This window comes from Pteropus alecto, unplaced genomic scaffold (assembly GCF_000325575.1).
Source record: "Pteropus alecto unplaced genomic scaffold, ASM32557v1 scaffold44, whole genome shotgun sequence".
Classification (NCBI taxonomy): domain Eukaryota; kingdom Metazoa; phylum Chordata; class Mammalia; order Chiroptera; family Pteropodidae; genus Pteropus; species Pteropus alecto.
Window position 1 is genome coordinate 3571713 of NW_006436812.1, and position 12341 is coordinate 3584053.

The 12341-nt window shown below is 46.5% G+C and overlaps 1 protein-coding gene across 2 annotated transcripts in view; it reads right to left on the minus strand.

Moving 5' to 3' along the window:
- Nucleotides 1–700: 700 nt before the first annotated feature.
- DNAJA3 (DnaJ heat shock protein family (Hsp40) member A3) overlaps nucleotides 701–12341 on the minus strand; it is a 25738-nt gene continuing 14097 nt past the window's right edge. Inside the window, exons 7-12 of one of the 2 annotated variants that reach the window (XM_006913867.3) lie at nucleotides 11407–11471; nucleotides 9795–9923; nucleotides 9136–9251; nucleotides 8269–8366; nucleotides 2530–2645; nucleotides 701–1924 (exon numbers count right to left, since the gene is read on the minus strand). In XM_006913867.3, the coding sequence (XP_006913929.1) occupies nucleotides 2542–2645; nucleotides 8269–8366; nucleotides 9136–9251; nucleotides 9795–9923; nucleotides 11407–11471 (512 nt within the window). In that variant the 3' untranslated portion in view covers nucleotides 701–1924; nucleotides 2530–2541. The remainder of the gene's footprint in view (nucleotides 1925–2529; nucleotides 2646–8268; nucleotides 8367–9135; nucleotides 9252–9794; nucleotides 9924–11406; nucleotides 11472–12341) is intronic. The other variant, XM_006913868.3, reaches the window with a different exon arrangement.

A 12341-nucleotide genomic window follows, 5' to 3' on the forward strand; every position in this document is an offset into this window, starting at 1 on the left:
TGAGAGTCCATAGCAGACACTCAATAAAAGTCTGCTAAAGGAAGAAGTATCTGAAACTGGCAGGTCACTGCTGAGCCCCTTTTTTTGCCCATCGGGTCTTTCCTAGCCTCTTCACCTAACCCAGCGAGCGCGCTTACACTTCAAGCTGCTTGGCTCAGAACCCGGACGATGTGCTCGGGGCCCAGGCCACCCATGCCAGCATCAGGGCTTTTGTGAGACAGTCTCTTCCAGGAGGCCAGACTAGTGAAATTACAATGAGCAAAAATTTTAACACAAAAAAATGTTAATATTCCTCTGAAAGTAATGGAGGGGGGAAAAAAAATCTAGTCGAGGGAGACAGTGATCTGCATGAGACATAAGGAGGCTGCATTGCACATCTCACGGCACATGCTTCCAAGAAGAAGCTACAGACCAACTTCTAGAACATTCACTGAAATCAGCACATCATCTCATGGCAAGCTTCTTGCTCTGAGATCTGGGCTGGAAAGCATCAGTGCCTGTCAGAGCACCACCCATCCATCAGTGAGTGTGTGATCTTGGGTGGGTGTGACTCCAAGGACAAGGCCAGCCACCTTTCCAACCAGCCCCGGGAAGGCCAGCAGTGACACAGGGTGGCCCGATCTGCAGAGGAACACCATAAGGCCCTGCTAAGCCACCTGTAGAAAGATGCTTGAAGTCTTTCAAAGAAGTGACCACAACATAGGTTTTAAATATCTTTTTGCAGTAGATAATCTTATTTACATTGATACAGAATCATTTTACATTCTTAGATCAGACACTAATAGATGCTTTATTTTAGTAAATTATGAAGGAAAACAAAAAGGAAACTACTCAGAAATGTTCTCCATCAGCCTGTCTTACCACAGCAGCAGGGTATGGAAACACATGGACCCCGTACATCCTACAAGCTGAGGCTGGAGAAACTGTTTTGCTCTGGCTAGATGGTAGAGAGCCTTCAATTGTTTAGACTGTGCTTTCCTTTTCTGAACATTTATACAGGAAAAGATGATGATTCTTAGCACTGAATAATTCAAACATATTCTGAAAACAGGTGTCAACAGTATAAGTGGTGAGAACCAGGCCTGGCAGGCAGCAGGGGCAGGGCTCCCAGATAAGGAGGCCATTAGTCTGCCCCAGGCTGTGGCCAGAGGCAGCTGTGGTCCAGCAGAAGGGTGGGAGCCCCAGTCGCCTGTGGCTCAGGACAACAGAAATCAATAGCCAGGGATAAGAGCCCACCTTGGGTGGGGTGGGAGGGAGGACCATCCATCCCAACAAAGATCATGACCCATGTCAGGGGCGGCATTTCCAGGGTTCCTCTTTGTGTGTGCCTCCCCAGCCCCAAGGCCCCCATATTCCAGCTACTTGGTACCTTTGGGAATTAAAACAAACTCCAAGAAGAGCAGGGACATCCTGCTGAGGGGTGCATAATGCTGGTGGAGCTTGCAGGCCCCAAGTTCCTGGAAAAGACGACCTGTCAGGAAAGACTCATTCCAGAACCTCCTGGAGGTTTGATGAGGGTAAAATTAATCACTTCACAACTTGGTGCTGCTTAAGGCTTCATTTTTAAGCTGTAAGCATGGCCTTTAATTATTTACTAAGATTTCCACCACATTGGATTCCAAATTAGAGTTTTGGCTCTGCAAGAAGTATCCAGCTGTCTTACTGTCTGAGTGAGAAGAGGCCGAGTTACCTACCCATGGACAGGAAACTTCTACCAGCCCTTAGGCAGGCCATGCCTTTCTGCCCAGGGGCTGTCCATTCAGCGGAAAGGTGTGTTATCCCATGATGTGCTGTTGCCAAGGCAGTCCAGAGGGCCTCTGCAGGCCAGGCTCAGTGCTGCTGTCCTGGAATCCTCCTGTCTCCGAGGTGCCCTAGCCAAAGGAGGGGCTGCTGTTCCCGGCCTAGTTTCCAGTGGACCGTTTTCCTGAGCCAAGACATAAGCGGTTATAGTTCATTGGAATCACAAGAGCAACATACCCCTGGGGGTTAGCTTCTATTATGCAGCCACCAGGGACCCGCACAAGTAAAATGTGGGTCCTGAGACCCCGCAGTGAGCAAACCCATCTCTTGGCAACCCCCCGAGGTTACACAGCCCTACGTCCCCAGGCAGAATAAGCACTATGAAATAGGCAAGGAATTGGAGTGGTCTGAGTTCTAAGCCTGGCTCTGCTATGACTCACCCTCTGTGACCGTGGGCAACCTGGTTCCCACCACTGTAGGAAGCAGCGCCCCTGGGAGCTGGTGGAGGGAAGGTGGGGAGGCAGCCCCCAGTGCAGCCTCTCACTGCAGCCTCTCACTGCAGTCTGGTTCCGCCCTGTACTGCCGCTGACTCTACCACATCACCTAATGTGGGTGTCTCCATGGACCGAGAGAGGCCTGGCTCTATGGGGAGCCAGATATACCACACCTGAGACTGGCACTTCTTCCAACTCCAGGGGGGTGAGGGGCATGAGATTGGTTAAAGTGAGGGAAAACAGGGATTAGTTCACAAAGGGAAACAAAGGGGAAAAACCTCAAGGGGTCTCCTACCTCGGCTGGGTATCAGGAGGTAAACATTTTCTTAAGTTTGGAAAGGAATCCCTCCTTGTCCTCCCCAGCCTCAGGCCTAGCCTTGCCTCCTGCGGAGCTATCCATGGTGCTGCCACCTGGGCACAAACAGCAGAAAGAACTGGGGTCAAGGGCGCACACCTCCATGCATCCCATCCCAGGCCCCGCCTACCCCAGCCTGACCACCCAAGGGGCTCATCACTCAAGGAGCCACCAAATGCCACCCTGAGAGGAGAGGAGACCACTCCCAGGTTGGCCAGGGCTACCTCGCCTTTTCAGATGACTGAAGCAAACAGGCCACTCAGCACCTTAGTGTACATCAACTGCTCCCCAAGTCACTGGCCCACAAGAGGGAAATAAGAAACAGAGCCTGACAACCATCAACTGTCACCATCTTAACAACTGTAACAAAAATATAGCCCAGGCCACAAAGCTCCACATTAGCTCATTCAATCCTTAGGATAACCTTACAGGTAAATTTCACAGGTGAAAAAAACAAAAAACAGACATGGAGAGGTTATGTGGTTTGCCCAAGGTCACAGAGTAACTGGGAGGGAGAACTAAGTTCAAATCCAAGTAGTCGGACCCCAAAGCCAAGGCTCTTAACCACCATGCCACCAGCTCTAAGAAGGTGAAGAACACATGTCAAGACCAACAGACCAGCTTCCACACTCTGTATATGTGAACGTCTCTGGGACACTCAGGGAGGGACTCACTGCCTCTTGGAATATTAGGACATGTGTACTTCTTATCCGTAGTAACAGCAGCAGAGGATCCTGTATGTCACTGGGCAAATTATCCCCATTTGGGGGCATCTAACCCTAGATGCTCCAGATAAAGGGAGGCTGCTCCATTTCTTTAAGGCCCAGCATGAGACTGCCAAGACCAAGTCTGCTTACACAAATGCATCACTTTAAAGATCGGCCAAACACTATACAAGGAAGGCAAACTTTTGTTATGAGTTAAGACTAAAGACCTGGGCTCTACATTTTTATTGTAGGGCACATTTTTAATGTGCTAGGAGATATATGCCGAGCAGAGTCAATAGCAGAGAAAAAATGGTCACGGTCCCAGATCTCAATCTAAAACATCTTCCTCAATGAGAGGCTGAGGGGAACAGACCCCCTGCAGGGATGGGGTGAGGTCATCCTGGGCTCAGACCCCTGGGAAGTCCTGTGGACTGGTATGCCCTCAGAGCTCAGAAATGTCGTCAGAGACAGTGGTGGCCCTGAAAAAGGTCATGCTAACAGAGGTCTGAGCAATCGCCAAAGCCAAGCCAACCAGGTGACACCCAATTCCAACGACTCCCCAGATGAGGACCCCGGTGCTGCATAATCAATGCAGCAGGTCCCTCTGAGAGGTGCCCACTGCCAGATGTGCCCTTCCTCAGTCCTTCACATCCCCTTTCTTACATAAAGATGTAAGTAACAAAAAATACCCTTCTAACACAAAGAGATCCATAAACCAGAAATTTCCCATCACTCCTAGGCCTCCTAGAACAAGAGACAGCAAGAGTATTGAATTTCGTTATGCCCTTGGTAAGGGGACAGCAAATTGTGTGTGTGTGTGCGCTCATCTGAGTGAGTTCACATATGTCACACTAGGCGTTACTGATAATGGAGATTTTAACATGCGACACGTACTGTGCTGAATGCTTTACCTACATAATCCCATTTAATCATGTAGAATCCTATGAAGCAGGTGCTACTATTATTACACATTTACAGATGAGGTAACTGAGGCTGAGAGAGATGAAGTAATTTGTCTAAGTCTTTGCTGTTAATAACGGCAGGGCTGGGACATGACTCTTTTCACCTCAGAACCTAAGCTCTTAATTACCACCAGTCCCAGCGGGGCACAAAAACACTCAGTGACTGCCACCACGCCCCTCCCCCAACTCTGCCATCCTAGTCACCCTGAGGAAAGATGGAAGGTGGTTGTGCCCCATGGCCATGACGGTATTTGAGCTATGGCGGCCAGTCTGGGAGAACCAGAACAAGCACCTGCTTATTTAGTTAATAATTCGTAACAAAAAAATAGGTAAAACAATAAAACACAGACACGCACCCACTCTTTATACCAGAAACATAGTCTTACCTCTTTTCCTCGCTCTTTATACCAGAAACATAGTCTTACCTTTTTTTTTTTTTAAATCTGGCTAACGAGGGTATGGGCTCCTTCAGGAATATTTACTGGTCAGGACATCGAAGGATATATAAGCACTGAATTTAAAATTCTGCACCAAATGTTAGAAATAAACTGTGAGCCTCTGCACTTAGGTGACACAGTCTATAAATACACGGCTCTTCTCTCTCCAAGTCCTGACTTCTCTGAGAACCTGTCTGTGGTAGGAGGAGCATCTTTACAGGATGTCCTGGGCACTCAAGCACCTTCTGGTCTCATTACAAGATACAAACACCAGCGCTGTATTTCCAAAGCTGCTTTCAATAGAGCTAGTCCATAATTTTTACACTTTAGAATAAAGAGGAAATGCTCATGGTGGAAGTTCCTCAGCTGAACAGGGATTTCTAGTCTGTACCTTCAAGAGACCACAGCCGGAGGGGCTGCTCAGACAACCACAGGAAGAGGTCCAACCTGAGGCCACATATGGCTTTCCTGAGAAGGGGTTATGTTTCTCTTTTCCTTAGAGGATTTCCCAGCCAATGGTTAGGAAAATGAATTCAAATTAACTCAGCTAACATTTACTATGAACCAGCCTTGGGCCAGGTGCTATGCAAGGTGCTGGGGACTCGAAGAAGAAAGTAGTTATTACAGACAGGGATTCCAAGTCAGAGCGGTTTGATGGCTATTTGTAAAGTGATGCCAAGGGAAGAGTAACCGGATAACACTAACTACGTAAACCTGTGCCACCTTTTTGGGTCAAACCCCTAGTGTTATAAAAAAGGTCTAGCACTTATTTGGGTGTTCAAAGCTTGCCCCGTTTCCCTTCATTACACTGTAGGGAGATGAAGGCAGAGACCCTCTCTCTGCGTGCATCGCTTCTTAAAACACAGTAAATGATAAATGAACATTTGTTTGAAGGAATGGAAGCCAACAGGACTCTAGGATCTGACTTCTGAGGACTGGACCCACCCCACAGGTGGAGGTACAGGTCTGTACTTACAGCCTAACTCCTTGAGCCATTTACACACACAGGCTGAGCCGGCAGAGTGCCTCTCATTCTACTAACATGTCTCTTCCCTCATCGTCCTCTTGCCTCCGCCCTGCATAAAGGGGCTCTATGGTCAACACTGTCAGCCACATCAAAGAGAAACAGCAGGTGGAATTCCTGAATGATGAGCTTGGGAACGGGTTTCCACAGTTACAGCTAAATGTTCATATGTGTGTTGTCACAAGAATTAATGATGATCCACAAACACAAACAATGAGCCACACTGTGTCTCTAACTCAAAAAGTCACACAGTAGCCTCAGAGTGCCCCAATCTCCTATGTCTTTTTGCTTAAGCACAGACTGGGAAAGAAGCTAGAGTCAGCCATTAGGGTTTTCAGCAGCATTAGGGAACAAAAATACACAAAGGATACTAAACCCACCAAAAACTTTAGGTCAGTTTCCTACATAACTGTTATCTATGCCAAATGCCTTCCAGGTACTCTTTTCCATAATGAAAGCAAAAATACCCAGGAATCAATCTGTATCTGCAACCACTCTCCTCAGTCTCTAAGGACTCTCTAACTCACATGTACTTAGAGGCTATAGAAAAAACTACACTTTATCCCAAGAACCACTAATCACTGAATGCAACTGCTTCTAGTATAACTTTAGTTAATATGTTTTGTTAAATGCTTGAAGTAAAAGGTTGAGGCACGAAAATGAATAAGATCCACTGTTAGTGAAGGTATCAGGAAATGGGAATTATATGTGGACTGTAAAAGTAACTTTCTTCAGAGTGTAAAGAGAGGCTTAACCACAACCAGGTAGCAGACTGACAGCGCCAATTCTAAGATTCTTAAATGCCATTTAAAAAATTACGTCTGGGAGCCAAATTTCCCACTGGAATACAACTCTGAAATGACAATGGGATTAGAAAAAATATATAATTTGGTATATCCATTTCATTTTATAAACAACTTTTCAGAAACTCATCCAATGCATATATTAAAGTTGTTATACTCAGCATAATTATATCAACAAAACTTAAAAGAAAGAACTGACAAAGTTTCAGGTACACAGGAGGCTCCCAATAAATCCTGGCTAAATGAGGCAAGAGGGAATTAGCCATCAGGACAAGGAACTACAAATATAATGAGGATTCTAAGGACAATCATAAACTGACTATATGCTCAACTCTCAAGTTAAGCTATCAGAAAGGAGTTTAAAACAACAACTGGTGATCACTAATATTCAGCATTCTAATATCGTGAACAAGGCCCATATCCTTGTGCAGGGCTCAGCACAAGCAAACCTGAAGTTTCCAGGGAGTGGAGAAGGGAGAAGGATGGCTAAGCTGTCTGCAGAACAAATCTCACATGCTACGTGACTATGGGAACATTTAGGATTCAGGAAGGAGAGCTGGAAGTGCACGATTAGAGTTACATGGAATAACTGAAAATAATTACATGGGAATAATTAATTCCCACTATTCCCACTTCTTTTTAGTTCAAGGATGTAAGAAAATAAGAGGAAAGTCCATGTACCAAATTATTTCAAACATGTGTCCAATCCATGCTTGGTCAGGCTACAGACAGGATTTGTGGAGCTGTTTTTTCAGAGGATTTGGTAGCCTGGACTCAACAGGAGTTCAGCAAAGTCAATGCAAAGGCTGTTGCTGTTGGGAACCCAACCGGGGAGGGGAGGGGAGGGGAGGAGACGGGGCCTCCAAGACCACCGCACTGGGAGATCTAACCCTTGTTCTGATCACCTGCTCTGAATGACCTTTTGCTACTCTAATTTCACTCAAGTTCTGAGAACACCAGAGGAGCATCCAGGACCCAGACAAAAACAAAATGATGTAACAAGAAGGAAACATGTTATGCAGCTGAAACCAATTACACCCTCAGCACAGCCTGTCCTGACTGAGGAGCCAAACCAGCAGAGAACCAGCATCTCTACAGCAGAGCACCCTCAACCCCAAGGGAAAAGGGCTGTGGCCACGGTTCCCATCGGCAAAGTTCCTGCCTACAAGCATTTTGGTATCAAATCACTAATATTTAACTACATTCTGCCGATGGAGCATGATATTTGAGCTCAGAGTAAATAAGGCATTTGTTCATTGCCAGAAGAATTCAAAGTTAAACCTGCTGGGAGCAGGCAGATTTGGAGTCATGTGACCGTGTTTTTTTATTGCTGTGGTAGCTGTTGTTTACAAGACACTCTACAATCTTGGTGGAGCACTGTGGTTTAGGAATGCATAAAGCCTTCCAATCCATATTCTCCTAAGCTGTTACAGGAGCTCTCATGTGGAGATGTGCCCAAGGTCACAGGGCAAGTGGCAGAACCAAGGATAACAGTCAGAAGAGCAGCTCTCTGAGACACAGGGCTGCTATCTGGTAGGAAGTGGTCTGGAACTAAGACTGAAGGGAGGAGCAGCTGCACTCTGGAGCACAGCTGTATGCAGCTATTCCAAGCCCTCAGCTCCCCTCTTTCTACCGTGCTCTCTGGAGGCTCCACAAAGATGCTCAAGAGGTAACCCCGACATGCTTCCAAACTGTTCATCCCCCGAGGGACTGAGAAGATGCCCACATGCCACCGTGCCACCCTACCAGTGCTTGTGTTAGTGACGCCGTTCACTGTCCCCTCCACGTCGGTCTCATCCTCTGCGTAGCTCAGGATCAAGCTGTGTTGCCGGCTTGTCAGTCTCCTGTGGAATGAGCAGTTTCTAAGCGTTCCTCTGGGCAGCTCTTTAAAGGTGAAGAGTTGGCTAGTCCCCACACAGAGCAGAAAATACAGGAACCCCAACTCAGGCAGAGGGCACACTCTGACCCTGAGAGCCACACCCTAGCTTCTATAAAGAAAATCTCCTAAAATACCCTAAGCTGTTTTAAACAACTGTCACTGTGGCTATGCTAAATAATTTACTGGTGGGGGTGGAGAGTTTTCACAGTGTGTTTATGTGTGCACACATAGGCAATTATTTAATCAAAAGGAGAGCTGGAAACTCCGTTCTCTCAAGCAGAGTCAGCATGCCTATTCTATATACCCACAGCACTCTGCCTGGACTTTTCTCCCAGAGGACACAGACATCTGCGCCATGACCTGGTTATAGATCTGCCTCTCCCACCAACCAGACTGTGAGCGCCCCAAGAGCAATAATAATATCAACAAGAGCAGCAATAGGTAAGTGTTCCCTGTGTATGATTCATTTAATCCTCCAACTCAAGCAGGTCAACCTTTTTCATTATGTCTACTTTGCAGATAGAGAACTCGGGCAAGACACACTTGACTTAAAGAAGTAACCTGCCCAAGCCTCAGTGCTTCCAGTGGCAGAGGCACAATGGAGCCAGGCAGTCTGGTGGTGCTGAGCCACCACACTGTCATGCTGGCAGGTAAAAAGCCCTCAGCTGGCCCCTGCTCAGTGGCGAAGGAGTGCAGAGATAAACAGGCCTCGCTGTGGCTAAGGGGGTGCTTACTTTGGAACTCTTATCTTGACATGAATGTAGTGATCTCCATAGCCGTAACTGTTAATCCGAGGGATGCCTTTCCCACTCATTCGAATCTTCTGGTCTGTTTGGACCCCAGGGGGGATCTATAAGAAAAGGACATCTGTGGTTTTCCTTGGTCTCAAGTTGCTCAAATGAAAAATAGACAATCTTACTCCTTGAAAAGAACTTGCATTTGGGCTTCTAGACAGAGCCCGCCAACCACCATGTGCAAACTGGCTAATAAGCTGGGTCTGCTCAGGGCAGACCCTGTGATGCAGATTGTGGGGGCAGGTGGTTTGTGGAGGTGAACCAAGGGAGGGAACACAAAGAGCCAGACGGAGGAAGAGGTAAAGCCAACACAGGAGTATGTTGCTGAGGCTGCTCCCTGGCCCAGTACAAGAGGGGATGTGAGCCAGGAACTGCTGTCCCTGGTGATGACACTCAAGGCCCACAGTTTGTGACTCACCTCCAAGGAATGGCCAGGCATTTCTCCTGCCTCCCCTAAACCTCATCTTCCCTGAATCCCCCACATGCTGGTTGTTCAAAGGTTCTAGCCATTTGTCAGCTATTTTCCATTTCGAAAAAAGAAAAAAGAAAAAAAGCAATGAAGTAGGAGCGAGGCAGAAACGCCACTCTGGCCCTCTTACCGTCACGTTGATTGTCTCGTATAGGCCCTGAGCTCTGGCTGTCCCCCCGAGGATAGCCTGAGCTATAGAAATAAAAAGGTCGGAGTGGATGTCTGCGCCGTCCCTCCGGAACACAGGGCTTTTCTGCACCTAGGGCCAAGCACGAGAGATGGCATCATGCACAGAGAGGTCCTTCTGGAGACTGGACACCAGCCCCAAGTCTTGGCAGCCCAAGCTCAGGGCCTGACATTTGCTCTGCCGTCTGTGCCTGCAGCATAGCACTGAGGGAAAGAACAGACTTTCGCCAAAGCGCAACACTACGCCAGGCTCCAAGAGTGCCACGTCACATTCATTTCTATACGGCAATGCAGAAGCTCCCAGACTTCCTTGGGCTCAGGAAAATAAAGTAAAATGGGCTTTTTGGACATTAAAACAGACCTTACTTTACTAGAAAGTAAAGAAGAATACAGACCAATTCATATAGAAAGGCAAAAACAGTTTTCCAAATGGTCATTTGGCACGCACTACCTTCAAGACAGACTGACAGCATTAGAATCATTTTGATTTTATAAGCAGTTGTCATGTCTCAGACATTCTTTGCCTTCCTGTGATTTCTTCTCTCAATTTCTTCTCTTACTAGATGAGAACAGAATCTGAATTCTCTATCAAACTTTTCTCATCAATTGGCTTCCAGTTTGCTGTCTTTGTCTTTGATTTCTCAGTCTAGAAGATTCATCCTTTAGATTATTTTTGGTTTAAATTACGAAATATTTCCCATGTATATAAACCACAAAATAGATAATATAACACTACAAATAAGATGTTACAAATGCAAGTGAAGTCTCCTTGCCCCCTCCTCACCCCTCTGGAGTTAACCACTATACTGAATTTAGTACGTGTCATTCCTACAAGCATCTTTTTACTTTTACTACATATTTACATATCTCTAAATAACATATAATACCATCTCGTGTGGTTCAAAACTTTATATAGATGATCTTCCCTATATCTTCTTGCAATCTTTCTTTCCCTCTCTTTGTAACTGAGAAGTCTCATTTCACATGTGGTCCAGTTTCTTCCTTCTGACTGTTCTGCGGTCCTCTGTGACCACAGTGCAGTTCACCTGGCCATTCTCTTCTCCAAAGACAACAGGTTGTTTTGTCTTACTACAATGAATGAGGCTGCCACACACATCTTGTGCATCCGTCTGTAGCACCTTCGAGCTTTTCTAAGGTATATATCTAGTAACTCACAGTGGAAGGTGTTATTTCCTTTAGGGGTTCCCTTATCTCAGAAAACTGGGTTTGCCCTTGTAAATAGTAAAACTGTCCCTTTGGCACTTACTATCCCTACTAACAATTTGACACGCAAATAAAAACACAAGGGGACGTGTTTTGTATTATCCTGTTTCTGACTTGTAAACAACTCGAGGAAGCTTTGTTCTCTCCACACCTAAAACAAAAGCTTGAAGGTAACATATTTAATAACCCCACCAAGGTGGCCATTGATCCCCTAGAAACGCAGACAGCAGGATGTGCTCTCTGAAGCTCCCACCTCTCTCATGATAGGACTTGGCCACACCCTCTCCAGGAGAGCAAGTCCCCAACAGAGGCTGTGCAAACAGAGCACCTACCCTGAACGTGATGAAAATTTCCTTTTTTCCTACAGGCATCCTCACAGTCTGGCCATCTTCAACTCCTGTAAGAACAAAAGTTCGAAAGAGAATGATTATTTGGAGACCTCCCAAGGCAGTTTCTACCCTAGATCCATTTACGACCCACCAAATTCCTTACTCGTTCCTGTTTCTTATTAACAAGGAACACTACAGTTATCCCACATGGCTACAAGTATGACTTTTCAAAGGTGCACTACGCAATAATTCATAACCAAACAAGAGCACCTTCTTTCTATTAATTCAAGTTTATTGAACACCTGCTTTCTGCCAGATCTACATAGTACCTCTGGGAGTATACAGTCCAGTAGGGGAGATGGATATTAATCAAAAAACAACATAATGTGTCACTACAAACAGAACCATGTTCTTACAAGGAAAAGGTCACGATTCCAGACTAAGGTACATCTAAGGAACAGAGAAGGTTCCAGAAGGCTTCCCTAGAGAAGGGACAACACTTGAGCTGGGAGCTCCGGGAGAACAAAGTTAACCACTGAAATAGGAAAAGGTGAGTTTCAGACACTTTGTATTCACAAAGGCTCTGTTCTAGGAGGCATTACGGCCTGTTCAAGGGGATAGATGAAAGTCAGGAAAGTTGCAAGGCAGAAAACAAAGGAGGGGCTAATAAGAGGGAAGGCTGAAGATGGTAGCAGGGGCCAGGAGAAGAAGCCAATTCTCAGCCCCCGCGAGTCACTGCAGGGTCTTTGACAGAGTGAGTGACGTGATCAGACTGCCCCATTGAAGAGCGCCCTGGGACTGAGAGCTGGTTGCAGAGAGCAATCATAGGATGTCCCTGGGTCCAGGAGGAGGGGTGGTGGCACAAACTGGGCTGATGGTGAGGACAATGCTGGTCTCATGGACTGAAGTTGGAGGTCATGGAGGAGCTCCTTCACCAA